The sequence below is a fragment of the Macaca thibetana genome, chromosome 7 (assembly GCF_024542745.1).
Source record: "Macaca thibetana thibetana isolate TM-01 chromosome 7, ASM2454274v1, whole genome shotgun sequence".
Lineage (NCBI taxonomy): Eukaryota > Metazoa > Chordata > Mammalia > Primates > Cercopithecidae > Macaca > Macaca thibetana.
Genome location: NC_065584.1, coordinates 139,569,008 through 139,590,613, shown reverse-complemented (window position 1 = coordinate 139,590,613; position 21,606 = coordinate 139,569,008). Strand labels below are relative to the sequence as shown.

At 38.4% G+C, this 21,606-nt stretch overlaps 2 protein-coding genes across 7 annotated transcripts in view; one reads left to right on the top strand and one right to left on the bottom strand.

Annotated features, from left to right (window-relative positions):
• The window catches only part of RAB27A (RAB27A, member RAS oncogene family), an 88,739-nt gene extending 71,942 nt beyond the window's left edge, over nt 1-16,797 (top strand). For all 6 annotated transcript variants that reach the window (XM_050799802.1, XM_050799808.1, XM_050799807.1 and 3 more), the window contains one exon: nt 14,062-16,797. In XM_050799802.1, the coding sequence (XP_050655759.1) occupies nt 14,062-14,260 (199 nt within the window). In that variant the 3' untranslated portion in view covers nt 14,261-16,797. The remainder of the gene's footprint in view (nt 1-14,061) is intronic.
• PIGB (phosphatidylinositol glycan anchor biosynthesis class B) overlaps nt 1-21,606 on the bottom strand; it is a 210,878-nt gene that overhangs the window by 138,789 nt on the left and 50,483 nt on the right. The window lies entirely within an intron of this gene.

Here is a 21,606-nt window from a genome sequence, read left to right as displayed (position 1 = left end):
AGGCTTGACTTCTTGTCCCTGTGGGCTTTTTCAGCCCTTTGCTTGTTTCCTGTGCCTGGTTCTTAGGATTCCACAGCCTGTCTGGTATCATAGAACCTAACCTTGCCTTCTGTCATATGGGGTATGTGAGGGATGACCTGTGCCCAGGTCACCATGGTTATGGAGTATTTCCTAGAGAGAAGCTCAATCTATAGTTTTTGAATTGGATTAAAATGAGAAAAGGTGATTTAGCAGATAATGATTGAAACTCTTGAAGAAAGAAAAGGGCTGGAAACAGAGTCCCTTAGGATATACAGAAAGCATAACATGTAGTTCGGTAGGCTGTTTGACATTTTCAGAGGAAAATACGATGGAACAATTTGGTTCACATGCATTTCACAAATATGGCATATAACTTTGAAACAAAACACCTGTGAAAATAATTATTATTCTTATAACATTTACATTGGTTGCACATGCACTAAAGGACTATGTTGTTCAGTTTAACCATGTGCTAACAGTCAGAAAACAGGATAAAGTTTATGGCATGTCTTCATATAATTTGTATGTTGTTTGATAAATTTATATTATATTTTGTTACTATTTTGCTGTCTTCTATTCTCAATTCATAAAAACAGATCATTGGGGCCAGGTGTGGTGGCTCACGTCTGCAATGCCAGCACTTTGTGAGGCCAAGGCAGGTGGATCACCTGAGTTCAGGTGTTCTAGACCAGCCTGGCCAACATGGTGAAATCCAATCTCTACTAAAAATACACAAAATTAGCTGGGTGTGGTGGCAGGCACCTGTAATCCCAGCTACTCAGGAGGCTGAGGCAGGAGAATCGCTGGAACCCTGATGAGGCAGAGGTTGCAGTGAGTCAAGATCGCACCATTGCACTCCAGCCTGGGCAACAAGAGCAAAACTTGGTCTTAAAAAACAAACAAAAATAAACAAACTAAAAAAACCCCCAGATCATTGGTTTACAAGTGGTTCTCTGGAATACACATGCATTCAAAGAATCAAAAACCATGTCTCAGAAGAACTTTGTAAGCCTAATGAAGAACACTGCAGTACGAATATGGAATATTAATCTGTGTGTGCTGGGACAAGTAAATTTGAGAATGAGGACTTCCTACAACAGACAAAAATGTAAAGGGCAAATTGTATGCACGATAATGAATATCAGAAAAAAAAATTTGTGACCTGAGTCTACCCCTAATTTTCCATGTTTTTTTTTGTTGTTGTTGTTTGTTTGTTTTGTTTTTGCTGTGAAACTTGGTTAAATTGTAATATGAAGCTCTCAGGTCACTTCGTAACAAATCAAAGTGATCTCTATGGTAAACCAATTGAATTTTCCTGGAACAAATGCGACATAATGGTTTCTAATGTATTATATTGAGTGATATTGTCAATGAAGTTAGAGAAGAGAACAAAACAAAGTTGTTCAAACTTGCACTCCTGCCAGCCAAATGATTACAGTTCACATGGTTCCTGAAACACTCTAAAGAGATAGCTACGAAGTCAGTGACAAATAGAAGAGAAAGCAGAATGAAATATTGGCAACATTCCTCTTTTAGAAGGTACTATTCGATCTCAAGCTTCAGTGTGCATCCGAATCAGTCACCTGAACACTGGCCCCCACAGTTTCTGATTCAGTAGGTCTGGGTTGGAGCCCAGAAATTTACACTGATGATCAGTTTCCAGATGTTGCTGCTGCTGGTTCAAGACAACGCTTTGAGTTCCTATCACATACGCACGCTAGCAGATATTTTGCTTGACAGGTGAGCATGCTAGCGATATTTTCTTTGGACAAAGTCAATCTGGTACAGGATATGAACCAGTTGTCTACTTGTGCCATGCATGAATGAGTGAAATATGCTCAATGACTTCTCATTGGAAAATCCATGCTAAAGAGAGGAAGATTTTTTTCTCTCCCAGTTAATTACATCCCTTATGATGTAGGCTGGGAAGGGACTGTGGCATTGGTAGTGAAGGAGCACCAACCACAAGTGAGCAGACAAGGGCTTCACTCTGTGACTAAATGTGATTGCATTGAAATGTCTGTCCACACTTTAGTCACAGAGGATGGTTGGTGGTATAATAAGCCTTTGTTCTTGATTCAGGGTTGAGGAAAATAGAGAAAAATGTGAATATGATCTAAAGCCAGGCATGGTGGCTCATGCCTGTAATCCCAGCACTTTGGGAGGCAGAGGTGGGTGGATCACCTGAACTCAGGAGTTCGAGACCAGCCTGGCCAACATGGTGAAACCCCTTCTCTACAAAGATATAAAAATTAGCTGGGCATGATGGAGGGTGCCTGTAATCCCAGCTACTTGGGAGGCTGAGGCGGAAGAATCATTTGAACCCAGGAGGCAGAGATTGCAGTGAGTCGAGATCGCACCATTGCACTCCAGCCTGGGCAACAGAGTGAGACTCCGTCTCTTAAAAAAAAAAAAGAAAAAAAGAATATGAACTAAGAATGACAACTGAATGTACATATTTTGTGTGCTGTGCAAAGAAAAGGGCAGCAAATTTAAGATGTTGTTCTCCCTACTGAAGGCTGCTGGTTATTGCTGAGGAAGATGCTCAAGAGTTTCTGGAATGAAAGAGGAATTAAAAATATTTATTTACAACATTAATAATATCAGTATGGATCGTTTCAGGGATTTCAAGTAGCTTAGTTCAACAGCATGCTCCGTGTCTTCCTTAGTTTGAACTAGATGAAATGTGGTACAAATAGCTTGATCTCTAATAGTTTAATTCTTTACAAACTTGATTACATCTTTTCTTGATTTGAGAAATAACTTAGTGTTGTAGCATTGGGCATGTTCAAAAAGTACACAAATAAGCCATAATCAAACATAAAAGACTAATTTGCAGAGCTCCATTTAACTCAGTAGAGGATCTGGATTTCATTTGCCACAATCTCCCAGGTTCAAACAGTCAGCACACCAGCTATTTCCTGGAAATGTTGTTCAATTAGCATCCAACAGGCTATGAAAAGTAGTGTGAAACTCACTTCTCACTTCAGTGAGACATTTCTTCATAATTTCTAGATCCGCATGGGAGCCAAATATCTAGAGCCATTTGACCACCAAACCTACTTGCTGTCATTCCTGGCAACCTCTGACTGAGATTTAGGATCTTCTAGTTTTGTGAGAATAAATAATGGAAAAGAAATCAGAATGCTGACCTACGCCACAAGCAAGATCTTGGTGAAAAACTGCAAATGCTCATGCCCCTCTCAATGATTTGAATCTGTTTACTTAAATTTTTTATTTAAAAATTTATGATTAATCTAGTTTTGGAAAATGCATTATAATTGATGGTCTGCATGTACTCCAAATGGCCTTTAAGTGGCCGCTTACAGACTGATAATACGATTAGCAGCACTGAATTTTTTTGGCTTTCGCAGTAGGGCTCCATGGTGGTGCTACATTAGCACCACCATGTGGAGAGAAGGAACAATAGCACTCTTTCTATGGTTAAAATGGGGACAATACATTCTCTTGATTTTTTTTTTTTTTGAGTTGGAGTCTAGCACTGTCACCCAGCTGGAGTGCAGTGGCACGATCTCAGCTCACTCTAACCTCTGCGTCCCAGGTTCGAGCGATTCTCTTGCCTCAGCCTCCTGAGTAGCTGGGGCTACAGATGTGGACCACCATGCCCAGCTAATTTTTATGTATTCTTTTTTAGTAAAGATGGGGTTTCACCATGTCAGCCAGGTTGATCTTGAACTTTTGGCCTCAAGTGATCCACCCATCTCGGCCTCCCAAAGTGCTGGGATTACAGGTGAGCCACTGCGTCCAGCCTGGAACATGATTTTCTTGTGGAAAGAAAGTCTTAATTCAGGGTCTTTTCTATGGCTCTCATCTAGTTTGCTAGATGAGATTGTAGCTCAATACTACTCTGGCACAGTGCTGAGAGTGGAGTGAACTCTATTCACTTATTCCTGTAGAAATGAAAATCTTACTGCCTCAAATTGCTCAGAAAACTCTGAATGATTACTCTAAAGATTTTAAAGTTGTTAACCTGACTCGTGGTCCCATGACCTAGAGGTTTACAAATGGCAAGAAAATAATACTTTTAATTGAAAGAAGTTTGTTACTTGAATTTGGAGTTACAAGTCTAAACTATGTCTTGTTAATATTGTGCATCTTTTAGCATGAGTAACTTGAAAAGTTAGAACTCTTATACCTTGAAATTATACCAATTAAATATTTGCTTAAGTTAATAAACAGTGGACAGTAGCTCACAGCTCTGCTAGAAGCATCAGTCATTTAGACCTCAGTATTAATCAGTAGAGTAAGATCCATTTTCTTCCAGCATTTAATGAAGATTGCTTGGGAAGTGAGGAGTTTGATGAGGAGTGAGGGAGGCAAATGCTTTGGGGCATGAAGCACTTTGGCCAGGACGGGTCTGAGTGCAGCATCTCTGATGTAGGGAGGCATGGTCCCAGGTACCAGAATTAGAGCAGTATTGTGGATTTTATAGATCAACTACATTGTGGATTAAACCAATGTTTGTTGGTTAGTCTGCAAATTTATTTTTATTTTTATTTCACATAACACACAGACTGAGAATTTAATGTTTACCATGTTGCTAGTGACATTGCATTTTTGGGATGATGTATTCTGAGTTTTTGTTTTTCTTTTCTGAGAAAGAGTCTCCCTGTGTTGTTCAGGCTGGAGTGCAGTGGCACCATCTCAGCTCACTGCAACCTCTGCCTCCCGCGTTCAAGAGATCCTCGTGTCTCAGCCTCCCTAGTAGCTGGGACTACAGGCACATGCCACCATGCCCACCTAATTTTTGTATTTTTAGTAGAGATGGGGTTTCACCATGTTGGCCAGGCTAATCTCTAACTCCTGACCTCAGGTGATCCACCTGCCTCAGCCTCTCAAAGTGCCGGGTTTTACAGGTATGAGCCACTGTGCCTGGCTGTGTTCTGAGTTTTAAACAACATAATAACAAATAAGCTTTTATCACCTAACCCAATTCTGTGTTGTAAATAGGAAACATTTATTGTTTGTACTATGTGTCAGGTTCTGATGTTAAGTGCTTTAAATATTAACTCATTTAATCCTTACAAGAAGACACTGATGTTGTTTGGTATTACAGATGAAGCAGCGGAGGCACAGAGGTTAAGCTTTTGTCAGAATCACAGTCGGTCAGATGTAGTACTAGGATTTGAATCCAGGCAGCATGACTCCAGAGGTTATGACTTTTTTTTTTTTTTTTTTTTTTTTTTTTCCTTGAGACGGAGTCTCCCTCTGTTGCCCAGGCTGGAGTGCAGTGGCGCAATCTCGGCTCGCTGCAACCTCCGCCTCCTAGATTAAAGTGATTCTCCTGCCTCAGCCTCCTGAGTAGCTGGGATTACAGGCCTCCACCATGCCTGGCTAATTTTTGTATTTTTAGTAGAGACGGGCTTTCTGGTCTTGAACTCCTGACCTCAGGTGATCCACCTGCCTCAGCCTCCCAAAGTGCTGAGATTACAGGCATAAGCCACCATGCCCGGCCTGAGGTTATAACTCTTAACCATTGATTCATGCTGTCGATAACTTCCATGAATAGGTTTTATAGTTTTCAAAGTACTTTCAACTATGTTTTCTCATTTATTCCTCAAAAATGATGGTGAGGTAATTTTTAGGAGCCGTGGAGGAAAATTAAGGAATCAAATGAGGCTGGAGACTCTGGAGTTGGAAAGATATTTATAACTGATTTTGAGAGAATTTTTAAAATGAAGTATATGTTATTGTGATTTAGTATTTTAAAAAAGTTTACTGTTCAACTACTTTTAAAAATATTTCCAATTCTGTTGGGGGAGATCTGAGTTTTTCAACTGCTTTTTCATGTAATGTATTTCTGAAAAGTGATAGAATGGTCAAGCCCTCTCCTTAAGTATAAGAAATGTTCTGTGGACATTAACTGATTTTTAATGGCTATAACTGAGAAAGATCATAATGAAGAAAATGTAACTATTTACATTTTGAAAAATCTTGTTCTAAAATTCTATTCTTGTAGCAATGGCATCACAAACTATCCCTAGGATTTTAGCTCAATAATATTATAGATTCTTGATAAATAAACACATATTGACTCCAGTCACAAAGGATTGCCTCTTCAAGTTGTTAATCAAATATTACATGTGACTAGCGGGGGACAGAGATGCATTATCTTCATTTTGTGGGCAAGGCGATAGATGAAGATGGAGGAAAAAAGATTGACAGTAACTAAGAGGCAAGCAGGAAGTTTAAAAACTGCTAAGACCATGTCATTTTTCCCAACAAACTTTTTTTCTGATTAAGATATTTTAGAGTCAGCAAATGAAAGGATGACAGAAGATGAGCGTGGTAGAGTTAGTGGAGCAACTCTGCCTTGCAGAACTCACAGGTGGGTGGATAAACACTCAAATGAGGTGATAGTTTCTGAACCAGTTTTTAATAGCTGTGCTAAAACAGAGAATTGCAGAGTTTCAGTTGCACGGCCTTATCACCTCCTGGAGGAAGTTATCAAATAATAAGACAGCATTACTGAGGAATCATAATGGAAAAATAGCCTTATGTCCCTACACGTATATCCTCTAAATCAGTGGTCCCCAACCTTTTTGGCACCGGGAACCGGTTTCGTGGAAGACAATCTTTCCATGGACCAGTGGAGGTGAGGGTGGTTTTGGAATGATTCAAACATAATACATTTATTGTGCACTTTATTTCTATTATTATTACATTATAGTATATAATAATTAGACGGCTCACCATAATGTAGAATCAGTGGGAGCTCTGAGCTTGTTTTCCTGCAGCTGGACAGTCCCATCTGGGGGTGATAGGAGACAGTGACAGATCATCAGGCATTAGATTCCCATAGGAGAGTGCACCCTAGATCCTTCACATGTACAGTTCACAATATGGCTTGTGCTCCTATGAGAATCTAATGATGCTGCTAATTTGACAGGAGACAGAGCTCAGGTAACGCGAGTGATGGCGAGCAGCTGTAAATACAGATGAAACTTTGCTTGCTCGCTGGCCCCCTGCTTACCTCCTGCTGTGTGGCCTGGTTCCTAACAGGCCATGGATTGGTACCAGTCTGTGGCCTGGGGATTGGGAACCCCTAATCTAAATATGCTTCTTAGAAACGTCAGAAGTGAAAGAGTTCTGAAAAGATCTGTAAAAGCATTAAGAATTTAAAAAAGAAAACTTTACCAAGCTCTCATATAGAAGCTGTTACTGGCCAAGAAAGAATAAAAGAGTAAAGTAAATTGTAATCAGAGTCACTGACGTAGTTGTTAACATGCTGTGAGAATACAGAAAAACAAAAACATTCTTTAAGAAAAGTAATCGTGGAGGACTTTAAAGTTCTAATAAATTTAAGAAATACTTTACTGAATTCAACTGCAGGACTCCCTGAGATGATAAAATAACTTTGCTTTGTTGTTTTGATATCCAAGAGCATTTTGGTTAGATTCCTCACAAATGGTCGCAATGAAGTCAACGGTTGAAGGAAATACAATGTTATCACGACTTTCATGGCTTTATTGAAAAGCAAGATGAATTTTTCAGGTGATTAATCCTGTTGCAGAGACCATCTCAAATGTATAAAGGATGACTTCGACAAGAAGACTGATTTCTCAAGATTATGTGAAAAACAGCCATACAGTTTTGAAGCAATGCTTTGGGAGTTATTTAAAAATTACCCCTGTACCACAGGTCTCTGGATAACAAAACAAATGTATACTTAAGATTTGATGGGCCGGGCACGGTGGCTTACACCTGTAATCCCAGCACTTTGGGAGGCCGAAGCGGGTAGATCACGAGGTCAGCAGATCAAGACCATCCTGGCTAACATGGTGAAACCCCGTCTCTACTAAAATTACAAAAAATTAGCCAGGCATGGTGGCAGGCGCCTGTAGTCCCAGCTACTCGGGAGACAGAGGCCGGAGAATGGTCTGAACCTGGGAGGCGGAGCTTGCAGTGAGCCAAGATGATGCCACTGCATTCCAGCCTGGGCAACAGAGTGAGACTCTCTCAAAAAAAAAAAAAAAAAAAAAAAAAAGATTTGATGCTCTTGAGGATCTTGATGCTGTAAAATTCAGAATGTCTTCAAGTGTATGGTCCAGAAATATAGTCTGGAGTTGGTAAGTGGCAAAGCCTTTGATAAACGTGGCCAGTGACCTCTGATTACTCCCCAAAGCCAGCGTTTTTTTCTTGTGTGGTGCATAAGATTTATTTATTTTCAAAGCCCTCATACTAGTTTGGAACCAGTAGAACCTATGGTTAAACTGGCTGCATTGGAATTAGCTGTGGACCCATATCCTAACTCCACTACTTTGTAGCATTGTGAATTGGGCAAGTTCCTTTCATCTTTCTCAGCCTTAATTATTTGTGAAATGGGAATACTGTGTTCCTGAATACAGTAGGGGTTATATTTAGTGAATCATGCATGTAAGACACATAGTACTGGGTAGCTCAAGAAATAATTTTTGTTATTATTTTCTTCAATTTTAAATGACTCATATGTATCAGCTTGTTTCAATTCAGGCAAACCAGAACACTCTGAAGAGAATATGCAAGAAATCCCTGAAGCAAAAAAGGGGGAAAAGCTAAAAAAAAAAAAAAAAAAAAAAAAAGTTATAGTCCAGAAAACTCATTTAATAAAATAGTATGTTGCAAAATTTGAATTCACCCAATTTTTTTTCTTCTAGTTAATAGTTTTGGAAATCAGTAATCTATGAACTAAACACTGAGAAGACATTTCCTATTTTGTTTTACAAGATGTACTATAGTATATGAGGAGCTGTATAGGAAAACAGGAAGAACCTGCTTGCTTCTCTGTCATTTATTAGCTGAATGACGTTGATCAGACCGCTTAACTTTTCTGGGCCTTCCTTGCCACAGGCCTGCTTTAAGAATGTTTTTCTAACCTAAAGATTACACTAAAAAAAAAAACAAAAAACAAAACCCAACAACAGAACTGATCAACAAATTCAGTAAAGTTGTAGGATACAAAATCAACATACAGAAATCATTAGCATTTATATACACCAACAGGGAACAATCTGAGAAAGAAACCAAGAAAACAATCTCATTTACAATAGCTACAAAGATTGTAAAATACCTAGAAATCAATTTAACCAAAGAAGTGAAGCATCTGTACAAGGAAAACTATTAAAAAAAACTATAAAAACAGATGAGAGAAATGGAACAGGACACCAAAAATGGAAAAATACTCTATGCTTATGGACTGGAATAATTAACATTGTTAAAATAACACTTCCCAAAGCCATTTACTGACTCAATGCAATCCCTATCAAAATATCAATAATATCTTCACAAATATTGAAAAAAAATCCTAAAATTTATATGGAATCACAAAAGACCCTCAATAACCGAAACAATCCTGAAGAAAAAAGCACAAAGCTGGAGATATCATACTACTTGACTTCAAAGTTTACAACAAAGCTATAGTAACCAAATCAGGTACTGGCATAAAACGGACACATAGACCAATGGAACAGAACAGAGAACCCGGATATAAATCCATACCTTTACAGACAACTCATCTTGGACAAAAGTGCCAAGAACAATGGGGAAAGGACATTCTCTTCAATAAATGATGCTGGGAAAACTAGATATCCACATGCAGAACAATGTAACTAGACCCCTCTCACCATATATAAAATCAACTCAAAATGCATTAAAAACTTAAATATCAAACTTGAAACTATGAAACTACTGGAAGAAAACATTTGGGAAACACTCCAGGTCATTGGTCTGGACAAGAACTTTTTGTATAAGACCACAAAACACAGGCAACCAACACAAGACTAGACACATGGGATTTATATCAAGCTAAAAGGCTTCTGCATAGCAAAGGAAACAACAAAATGAAGACACAGCTTACAGAATGGGAGAAAATACTTGCAAACTACCCATCTGATGAGGGATTAATAACCAGAATATAAAAGGAGCTCAAATAACTCAATAGCAAAAACCAATAATCTGTTTTAAAAATAGGCAAAAGATCTGAATAGACATTTCTCAAAAGAAGATCTGCAAATGGCAATCAGGTGCATGAAAAAATGCTCAACATCACTACTCAGAGAAAGGCAAATCAAAACTACAATGAGGTAACATCTCATCCAGTTAATATGACTTTTATCCAAAATGTAGGCAGTAATCCCGCCCCCAATGAGATAACATCTCATCCAGTTAATATGACTTTTGTCCAAAATATAGGCAGTAATCCCCACCCCTGCCAAAAAAAAAAAAAAAACCCAAATACAGGCAACAGTGGATGCTGGTGAGGAGGCAGAAAAGGGTGAACCCTTGTACATCGTTGGTGGGAAAGTAAATTAGTATAAGCACTATGGAGAACAGTATGCATGTTTTTTTAAAAAAAACTAAAAATAGAACTACCATATAATCCAGCAATTCCACTAATACATGTGTGCATGTATATATATGTATATATATGTGTATGTATATATACATGTGTATGTGTATATATGTATATATGTGTGTATATATATTAGTGGAAGTTTTCTCATAAGTTTTATGTAAGCTTTATTTACTTTTGGATATATATATATATCTCCAAAAGATATATATAGATATATATCAGATATATCAAAAAGATGTTTGCTATCTGTACTCCCATGTTTATTGCAGCACTATCCACAATAGCTAAGATACACAATCAATCTAAGTACCCATCAATGGATGAATGGATAAATAAAATATGGTTTATATATATAACGGAATATTATTCCACCATAAAAAGAATGAAATCCTGTCATTTGCAGCAGCTGGGATGGAACCGTAGATCCTTATGTTAAGTGAAATAGCCAAACACAGAAAGAAAAATGTTGCATGTTCTTCCTTATATGTGGGAGCTACGAAGGTGGATCGCATGAAGATAGAGAGTAGATTGGTGAATACCAGAGGCCAGGAAGGGTAGGAGGGAGTGGAAGATGAAGAGAGCTTGATTAATAGGTACAAATATATGGTTTGACAGAAGAAATAAGATGTATTGTTAGATGGATCAGTTGGGTGACTATAGTTTACAACGATCTATTGTACATCTTGAAATAGCTAGGAGAGAAAAATTTAAATCGTTCTATGTGGAAAGACAAATATTTAAGATTATGGCTACCCCAAGTATACTCATCTTTACAAGTTATATCAATGTATTAAATGATCATATTGACTCTGAAACGATATTATGCATAATGAAAAATAAAGTTTTCTTACAGATACAATTGAAGCTCCTTATAAAATTCCTTGCTGATTCCATTCTCCTTCCTACCTCCTCAGAGGGAACCACACTATATTTACTTCCTATAGCAGATGTTGTTGGTTGCCTAGACAATATTCATGCCTTTCTTTATAGAATCCCAATTTCCTTTAGCTATCTACTCTGCTTGTAGAGGACGTCCTACTTAAGAGAGGCAGGTGCCAGTCCCCAGTCCAGGCAGACTGATTGGTTTAAGCCAGTGATGGGGGTGTACCATTCCTCTCGCCAGAGTTTGGTTTAGGCATTGGCATGTGATACAGTTTTGACCAGTGAGACATGAGGGAAAGTCTGCCAGGGACTTCTGGGAAAGATTTCCTCTTTCCTGAGGGAGGCACACAGAGGAAGAGAGTCCCTTTTTCCTTGGAGCTTTGGTGTGTTGAGATGTGATGCCTGGAATGTTTTAACTTCTGGGGTCATGAAGGGAGTCAGACTGTGGACAAAGGTGACACGTGGAGGATGGCAGAACAGAAGGAAGAGATGAATCTAGGTTCTTTGTTTCTACTGTTCGGCAACCGAGTTAACACTGGAAACTCTAGGTCTGTGTTCATTATGCATGACAATAAATTCCTACTTGTGATTCATGCCAATTTGAGCCACAATTTTCTGTTACTTTTAGTTAAAAGCAGTCAAAATTATATATTTCTAGTCCAAGGAGTTATACTTTTACTACATAGATGGTTTTATAATGATGTGTAATTATTTTGTGTTCTTTACACAAATGATCTTGTATCATACAAGTTGTTTTTTTAATTCAACATTTAATTTTTGCCAAGTTGATACAGTTTGAGCATTGTATAACTCATTGTACAAAAATATCAGTATTCATGCACTTATAGATGGACATTTAGGTTAATTTTTTCCCTATTACAAATAGTTCTGCAATATCTATTCCATTAGACGATGCCATGTGTACATATATGAGAGCTTCTCTAGGGCTACGCTATCCAGTATGATAGCCACTAGTCACATGTAGTTATTTCAGTTAAAATTAAAAGTTCAGGTTTTTTGGCCAGGTGTGGTAGCTCACGCTTGTTATTTCAGAACTTTGGGAGGGAAGGCAGACAGATCACTTCAGGTCAGGAGTTTGAGACCAGCCTGGCCAATATGGTAAAATTAGCTGGGAGTGGTGGTATGTGCCTGTAGTCCCAGCTACTTGGGAGGCTGAGGCACGAGAATCACTTGAACCTGGGAGGCAGAGGTTGCAGTGAGCTGAAATTGCACCACCGCACTCCAGTCTGGGTGACAGAATGAGACCCTGTCTCAAAAAAAAAAAAAAAAAAAAAAAGTCACGTTTTTGGTTGCATTAGCCACATTTCAAGTGTTCAATAGCTACATGTGGCTAGTAGTTATTGTACTGGATGACACAGATATGGAAAGTTCCTGTCATTGTGGGAAGTTGTGTTGGATAGTGCTGCTCCAGGACAGGGTTTCTCAATATTTTTCATAGCATGACACCTGCAGAAAATGATAATATTTGTGCAGCTCACCGGGATAAATAGATAAGGCTGCTCAAGGTTGGAGGAGACTGGTTCAGGGACTCTGGCTGCCCTAAGACCTTCTCAGTTGCCCTAAGGACTGAGGGACTGCTGATGTCCCAGGTATCCCTGTAACTCACTTCCTGCCCATCAGCATGCCTTGGCTTTGCTTTAGGTGTATACCCAGAAGGGCTGTTGTTGGGTCATAGTGCATGCATGTTTCAGTTTTACCAGATATTACCGTCCTATTTTCCAAAGTAGTTATAACAATTTATACTTACATCAGCAGTAAATGCATGTTCCTCTTTTCTTCTTCTTGGCAATACTTGATATTGGGAAATTTTTATATGTATGCCAATCTGATGGGTGTGAGTTAATATACCATTATTTTAATGTGCATTTCCCTTATTTTGGGTAAGGTTGAACGTTTTTTCATAAATGTAATTTCTTAGAATTTCCTGTGCATATCCTTAGTCTATTTCGTATTATCTTGTTTATTACTTTAATTCTTTTGAGGAATTATTTTTTTGGATGTTAACCCATTTGTAAGTTATATGAAATATCATGTATTTTGGCCCGTCGCTTATCTTTTAACTTTGCTTATGATATATGTTGTGGCACCAAAGTTTTAAATTTTAACACTGTTAAGTTATCGAAATTTTTCTCTGTGGTTTGAGCTTTTGTGGCTATATTAAGAAATCCTTTCTTGTCTTAATGTCAAAAAGATAGTCTCTTATTTTTCTTCTAACAGTTTTCAAGTTTTACTTTTCACATAGAGGAATTTAAACAGCTTTCATACCAAGAATCAAGTTTTAAATTCTTACAACTAGGCCGGGTGCAGCGGCTCACACCCATAGTCCCAGCACTTTGGAGGCCGAGGCAGGTGGGCAGCTTGAGCTCAGGAGTCGAAACCAGCCTGGGCAACATGGTAAAACCCTGTCTCTACAAAAAAATACAGTAATTAGCCGGGCCTGGTGGTGTGCGCCTGTGGTCCCCGCTACTGGGAAAGCTGAGGTGGGAGGATCGATGCCTGCGAAGTTGCCTGGGGGCACTCAGAGTGCTGGGAGGCGTGAGCCACTGTGCCCAACCGAAAATTGATATTTTGAAGAGTCTAAAATTTCCAGTTTTGCATATCTACTAGAAATGCAGTGTGAGTATTTTATTGTCTTTTTCACTTTTTAATGTATTCTGGGGTGGTAAAATGTTTGTCACCTTGTATAGTTGTATTCTATCGATTCTCTAATTTGAATTATCAAGAGCAAAGGTCACTGTCCTTTCCCTCCACATGTTGTTACCTGAGTTGTCTCTGTCTTCCAGAATCCCCTACTTTGAAACTAGTGCTGCCAATGGGACAAACATAAGCCAAGCAATTGAGATGCTTCTGGACCTGATAATGAAGCGAATGGAGCGGTGTGTGGACAAGTCTTGGATTCCTGAAGGAGTGGTGCGATCAAATGGTCATGCCTCTATGGATCAGTTAAGTGAAGAAAAGGAGAAAGGGGCATGTGGCTGTTGAGAAGTCAAGTAAGCAACATAGTAGTTGAGGTGGCCCATGCCTGGGATCTTCTCTATGATTGATACATGGCACAGCGAGAGATTAATGGGCATTGTGTACAAATTGCTTCTCACTATCCCCATTAGACCTACCAATAAAGCATCTGGTTTTAAAATAAATTTGTTGTAGCTTTGAAATATTTCTTTAAGATTTAGCCTGAGAGTTAGGAGAAATATTTCAGAGCCAAAAGTGCCTTATAAAGCCTTAGCCTATTATAGTAAATCATTCAAGATTTTAGAATTTTGCAGTCACAGAAGAGTGTATTTATTATGTAGAATGAATGAGGGTACTGTCACCTGCCTCAATGTAGGTAGGCCCAGAGTCTTACATTTACGATCTTACATGCAATTATAAAACTGCCACAGTCGTCAGTCCAGATTTAAAGCCTCATGTCATAGGTAGCATTCTAAAATCCCATTAAAGCCACTTGAGTGTTAAATAAGGATATACATGCACATCAGCTCAATGTCTTTGAGTATTAATTTTATGTAAGCATTCTATTTAACATGAATATAAGACAAATCATGGACATATCTATAGACCTTGGATAAACTGGATTGACCAATTGTATGTTCACGGTGACTTTGTTGTTGGTGGGAAAGGGATTGGGGTGGGGCAGGGTGGCTTAATGTATTATGAGCAACCAAAGTGGGACTTCTGGCTCCCTGCTATATTCCCATTGCTCTGAATGGTTGATTGAAGGGTCAGGAAACTAGATTTTATGGCTTTAGTTCACTGTGATTGTACATTTATACTTGGCCCATGTGCTGGCCACATCTGAACACAGCTGGTGCTTATGCTGAATTATTTGTGATGAGTAAATATTTAGTTTCTTTTTCTTCATATTTATAATGTTGATCTGGCATCCTCAGGCTGCAGCTTAATTAGCTTATAAATTACTCATCTCTGTCTTTACCAGCAGGCTCTGTATTGTTGATATTTGCGACTTGTTTTGCTTTTCCATTGGTGGAATTGAAGTAATTAGTTTTTAATTACATAAGATGCCTGTTTGCTATTTGGTGGAAGATAGAAGTTCATATTGAAGCAGTTATATTTGTACTGTAGTTCAATAAAAGAAAAATGAAGTATTCTGTAGCTTTATTTTTCATAGAGCTCATGAGCATTTACTGTACTTGCTGGATCTTGCCAAGATCATATATTCTGCTGTATTGCCAAAGTGTCTTCATACCAGATTTAAGGTGGTTTTAATATATGTTTCATGGAAGTTGTTTATAAAATTCAAAGGTATTTCATTTAGGTGAAAAGTCTTATTTATTAAAGTGGTTTGAATAAAGTAGATCAAAACTTCCAGAGATCTTAATGGCTATTTAGGAAGAAATATCACTCACTATAATTTAAATAAAGAATAAAAATAAATTTTGTGGTGGCAAATGTTTGGTAGAACTGTAATTAGAAAAAAACAAGTGTATTTGGGTGATGGTTACACTAGAAGCCCAGACTTTACGACTACACAATATATTCATGTATCTAAACTGTACTTGTACCCCCTAAATTTATTTTTAAAAAAGGAAAAATATAAGTATAATGAAAAATTATTTTTTTTTCCACTGTCCTTCCACTGCTCCCATAACATACTTAGCCATGGGTGGTAAAATTTTGCATATTTCTATCCTTGAAATGAAGGCTTCTTTTAAATTCCAAAGAAGTCACTGAGGCCTGTGCATTTGAATTGTATATGCTAGTGAGGAAAAGATTTAGACATTTCAAGAGCAGGGTCGGCCAGGCGCCGTGGCTCACGCCTGTAATCCCAGCACTTTGGGAGGCCGAGGTGGGCGGATCACAAGGTCAGGAGATCGAGACCATCCTGTCTCACACAGTGATACCCCGTCTCTACTAAAAATAAAATAATAATAAAAAAAATTAGCCAGGCATGGTGGCGGGCGCCTTGTAGTCCCAGCTACTCAGGAGGCTGAGGTAGGAGAATGGCGTGAACCCGGGAGGTGGAGGTTGCAGTGAGCTGAGATAGCGCCACTGCACTCCAGCCTGGGAGACAGAGCGAGACTCCATCTCAAAAAAAAAAAAAAAAAAAAAAAAAAAAAGAGCAGGGTCATAATCACACAGCAGTGCCTTCTATAGTTGCCATAACACTTCAGTGGAGTACAACATAATTTTACAGCTACATATCAGGGCATATTTTATATGGTGTATTTGTGTTAGAATAACACATTAAATGTCTTTAAACGTAAGAATGTTTGCATGTTTCAGTTTTCAAGAACCAACCAAGTAATTAGCTATAGATTCCACTGGCCTTAAACATACAATTAAGTGTATACATGATATAGTGCACACACAAGAGCCACCTTTAATTATTGAAATAACCTGTATTCTTTTTGGAAATCATTTTAGTTTGGTATTGAAGTACTATATTTTTTGTGCATCAATGTATTTTTCTATTTACAAGCCTATGTAAAAGTGAAGTGTATCTTCAGTGAACCATGTGCCAATTAAGCTATAATAAAGTGGTCTAGTCTGTCAAATTTGTGTGTGAATGTAACTTTATTTCTTATCACAAAGTTTCATACCAGAGGTTGTAATGCCAAAGGAAATGAAATTCAGGGATACACGTTCCATTAGGTGCTCACTGAGGGGCCAGCCAAGACAACATATTCTGGAAAAGTAATTTAAAATGTTATCAGGCTGGGCGCGGTGGCTCACACCTGTAATCCCAGCACTTTGGGAGGCCGAAGCGGGCAGATCACCTTAGGTCGGGAGTTCGAGACCAGCCTGACCAACATGGAGAAATCCCATCTCTACTAAAAATACAAAATTAGCTGGGCATGGTGGCGCATGACTGTAATCCTAGCTACTTGGGAGGCTGAGGCAGGAGAATCGCTTGAACCCAGGAGGCAGAGGTTGCGGCGAGCTGAGATCTTGCCACTGCATTCCAGCCTAGGTGACGAAGCAAGACTTTGTCTCAAAAAAAAAAAAAAAAAAAAAAAAAAAAATTCTGAGAAATAAATTCTGATCTTTTGAAGTTGATGTCAAGATTACTAACAATCTATTTAAGACGTGTTTCACTTGGTATTTTTATAAATTGGAAATCTCTATGGTGGTATTTCCAGGTCTTCTGTTATTGGTAATATAGGTGTTTATATAACTAATAAGCTCTTCCATTATAAAATACTTAGATAATGCTGGATAAAGTATGAACATATTTTTTTAAATGTACTGTTGATTTCTCAAAAAAAAAAATATGGTCAATACCCTAAGACCACCTTCTTCCCCTTGAAAACAGACAACAGAGGGGACTTACAACAACCTGATGCTGAATGTGGTTTGCTTTTGGTTTGGTTTTGCCAGTATCAGTAATCAGGATGCTTTGTTATAATGGCTACAAAGAATTAATAAAGAAAACCTTGGGCCTATTGAGAATAGGGTGCTGAAACTGCAGCCCTCTGTCCCCAAACACACAGAAATCCAGGACCTGGTCTGTTTTTTTTTTTCTTCTTCTTCTTCTTTTTGAGATGGAGTCTTGCTCTGTCACCCAGGCTGGAGTGCAGTGGTATGATCTCGGCTCACTGCAACCTCCGCCTCCTGGGTTCAAGCAATTCTCTGCCTCAGCCTCCCGAGTAGCTGGGATTACAGGCACCCACCACCCATACCCGGCTAATTTTTGTATTTTTAATAGAGATGGGGTTTCACCATCTTGTCCAGGCTGCTCTTGAACTCCTGAGCTTCGGCCTCCCAAAGTGCTGGGATTACAGGCGTGAGCCACCATGCCTGGCCGACCTCGTCTATGTCTTTAATCTCTTGTGAAAATTTACAATCACAAGTCTGCTTGAACACAGGTTGAGGGTTAACGTATATAATACCTAATTTTTCTGGGTATGTCAAATCAAGAAATTAACAAAAATTAACATTTTAAAGAAGTGATTTGTTCTGGATTACTTGGTGGAAGCACAGCAAAAATGTTTGCAGATGGAACATTTCTGCACAGGCTAAAATACACCCTACTATGGATGAGATTACAATGAAAAATTACAATCTATTTCTTCTTCATCCTTACCTCCAATCATTAGCAAGGGCCAGCAGACCAAACAGCCAGCAGGATTTGGCATTTAAGAACCTCAAATAATATTCTTATCAGAAGGAGACCATAAAGTCAAAGTGTTTAAGATAATCACAAACATGAAAGGAACTAAAAAAATCCAGAAAAGAAGACAATATTAAAGATACCAGACTGGTTTGAATTAAAAAAAAAAACAAACCCAAAAACTTCCAACAATGAAAAATATAGCCATTGATATTCAAAACTTAATGGTAGAGGTTAAATGACAGGTTGGACAGAGTTGAAGAGAAAATTCTAGAAGGCTGGTCAGAGGAAATTACCCACAATTCAGCAAACAGAGATAAGGAGAAAGTCCTGGAGGGGTTAAAAGACATAGAGGGAAGAAAAAACGCTCCAACTTATATCTAGTTGGAATTCCAGAAAGAGAAATTAGAGAAACTGAAGGAAGAGGCACTATATGAAAACATACTAGCTGAGAATTTTCCAGTAATAATAAAAGACACATACCCTTAGATCTAGGAATCATAAACCCTAAGAAGGAAAAATGAGAAGGAATCATATTTCCAAGATTTCAGTTCAATCTCGTATTCCATTAAAATAGGTGTAAAGAAAACAGTTCTAAGGCTGGCTACACACCCATTCAATCTAAAGTGAAGCACTGAGTATGTTCATAGACTGAAGGGAACAAAGTCTCAGATGAAGCCTTAAGGTATGGAATTCAGAACACAGATAAAGGATGTGGCCTCTGACATCAAAGGTAAGAGGGTAGACCTGGGTGTTCATGTGTATGGGAAGAGTGTAACATTTCTTGGTGAAGTAGCAGGAATAAACTGAGAGTTGGGAAGGAATTGTGTAAAGGTTGCAAAGACTGGTAAGCCTCTTCCATAATTGTTGAGGAGGATAGGAGAGGAAGAATAAAGAAATGTAAAATAATTTTCAGTCTCTTGGTTGACAATAAAGTATTGGGCAGATGCTTATTACTAAAATTTCTGGTATGTGCCTTTGTTATTTAACATTACTCTGGAATTACTGGTTGAATAACTAGACAAGAAAAAGTATCCAATAAAAGGAAAAATGTGTGTATTTGAAGATTATAACTATACAAACTGATTCTAGAGTTAAAATGAAAAGATAAATGTTGAAGAATAGCCAGATAAATAATGAATAAGGAGGACAAGGAAGGAGGGGTGATATGGTTTGGCTGTGTCCTCACCCAAATCTCATCTTGAATTATAGCTCCCATAATTCCTATGTGTTGTGGGAGGGACCCGGTGGGAGATAATTGAATCATGGGGCCAGTTTCCCCTACACTCTTCTTGCGATAGTGCATAAGTTTCACGAGATCTGATTATTTTAAAGGGGTTTCCCCTTTCATTTGGTTTTCATTCTCTTTGCCTGCTGCCATCCATGTAAGATGTGACTTGCTCCTCCTTGCCTTCTGCTGTGATTGTGAGGCGTCCCCAGCCATGTGGAACTGTGAGTCCATTAAACCTCTTTCCTGTATAAATTGCCCAGTCTAGGGTATGTCTTTATCAGCAGCATGAAAACTAATAGAAAGGGAGAGGAGGTAAACCCAGTTATTTAAAAAATTACAATAATTTAAATATTTGGGCACTGGCACATTAACAAGTAAAACGATGGAACAGAGTGCAGAAATGGAGCTATAGATGTGACATTTTGAGTGAGTGAGGGAAAGGATGCTTTATCAACATATAGCACTGAGGGAAAGACACTGGAGTCCTATGTCATTTATACTTAAATTCCAGACAAGTTGAAAATTCAAATGCAAAAAAATGAAACTACAAAACGTAAGATAAAACATTTTGAAAAACAATCTTGGAGAAGTGCAGTTTAAAGGAAAGTACCAAATCCAAAGTCATAAAAAACTGGATACATCTGAATATACAAACAACATATTTCTGCATGGAAAAAACCATGAGCAAAGCTTAAAATATTAATAGGGAAATAATTTCTAAATGCATTTCAGCAAAGGACTAACCTTAACGTGTAAAGCGCTGTTGAAAATCAACAATAGAAAACTGTGTAGGACCTGAACAGGCAATTCACAGAAAAAAGTTGAAAAACATTGTGAAAGATTCTTAACATCATTTGTCATTAAATTCAAGTTGAAATAAGAAGAAGATAAATTTTCATCTCCGGTTGGCAAAGATCACTTTTCATAGGGGTGTAGTGAAACAGACATCTTATTTGTTGATGCTGAGTGTTAATTGGTAAAAACTTTTGGAAGGCAATTTAGTATTATCTGCCAAATTTTAAAATTAGATATCTATATCCAGCTCCTCTTGATCCAGCAGTTCTACATAAACCCTCTCTTGAAAAGGCGTGTCAGTAAAGATGCTTATTATACCAAAAGATAAGAATGACTATCGCTTAGTGACCAATTAAAATACTTTCGTACAATGGCATATATATATATATGAAAACGAATGTTAAATACCCGTTTACAGTAAAATGTGTATCAAATGCCTATTATGTGCCAGGGACTATTCTAGATACTGAGATGTAGTTGCAAACCAAACGAAATGAAATCCCTGCCCCTCATGGAGCTCACATTCCAATGGAGACAAGGTAACAGCAAGATGCAGAAAAGGGTAAATAGTATATTAACTAGTATTACAAAGAAAAGGAGGTAGAGACAGGGAAACACACAAATATACATGTTTGCCTATGCACAGAAAAGCTCTGGTAGGTAACAAATGGAACTGTTTTGCCCCTGGGGAGGAAGACAGCACGTCTAGGAAAGGAGGTAGTTTCTGGCAAAAGTATGTTTTTCTTTTTCTTTTTGTTTTTGAGACGGAGTTTCGCTGCTGTTGTCCAGGCTAAAGTACAATGGCGCGATTTCGGCTCACCGCAACCTCTGCTTCCAGAATTCAAGCGATTCTCCTGCCTCAGCCTCCCGAGCAGCTGGGATTACAGGCATGCGCCACCACGTCCGGTTAATTTTGTACTTTGAGTAGAGACGGGGTTTCTCCATATTTGTCAGGCTGGTCTCAAACTACTGACCTCAGGTGATCCGCCCACCTCGGCCTCCCAGAGTGCTAGGACTACAGGCGTAAGCCACCGCGCCCAGCCGAAAGTATTTGTTTACTACATATGTATATTAATTAAAATGGGAGGCGGGAGGCGGAGAACACGATTTTATATTTTAAAAAATTGCTGGTAAAGTCCTTGGAGCATCAACGACTCAACCGTTTTCATTATAATGTTTGAAGAAGCAACGCTGGATTGCAGGTTCTTCGCCGCTTACACCCTGCAA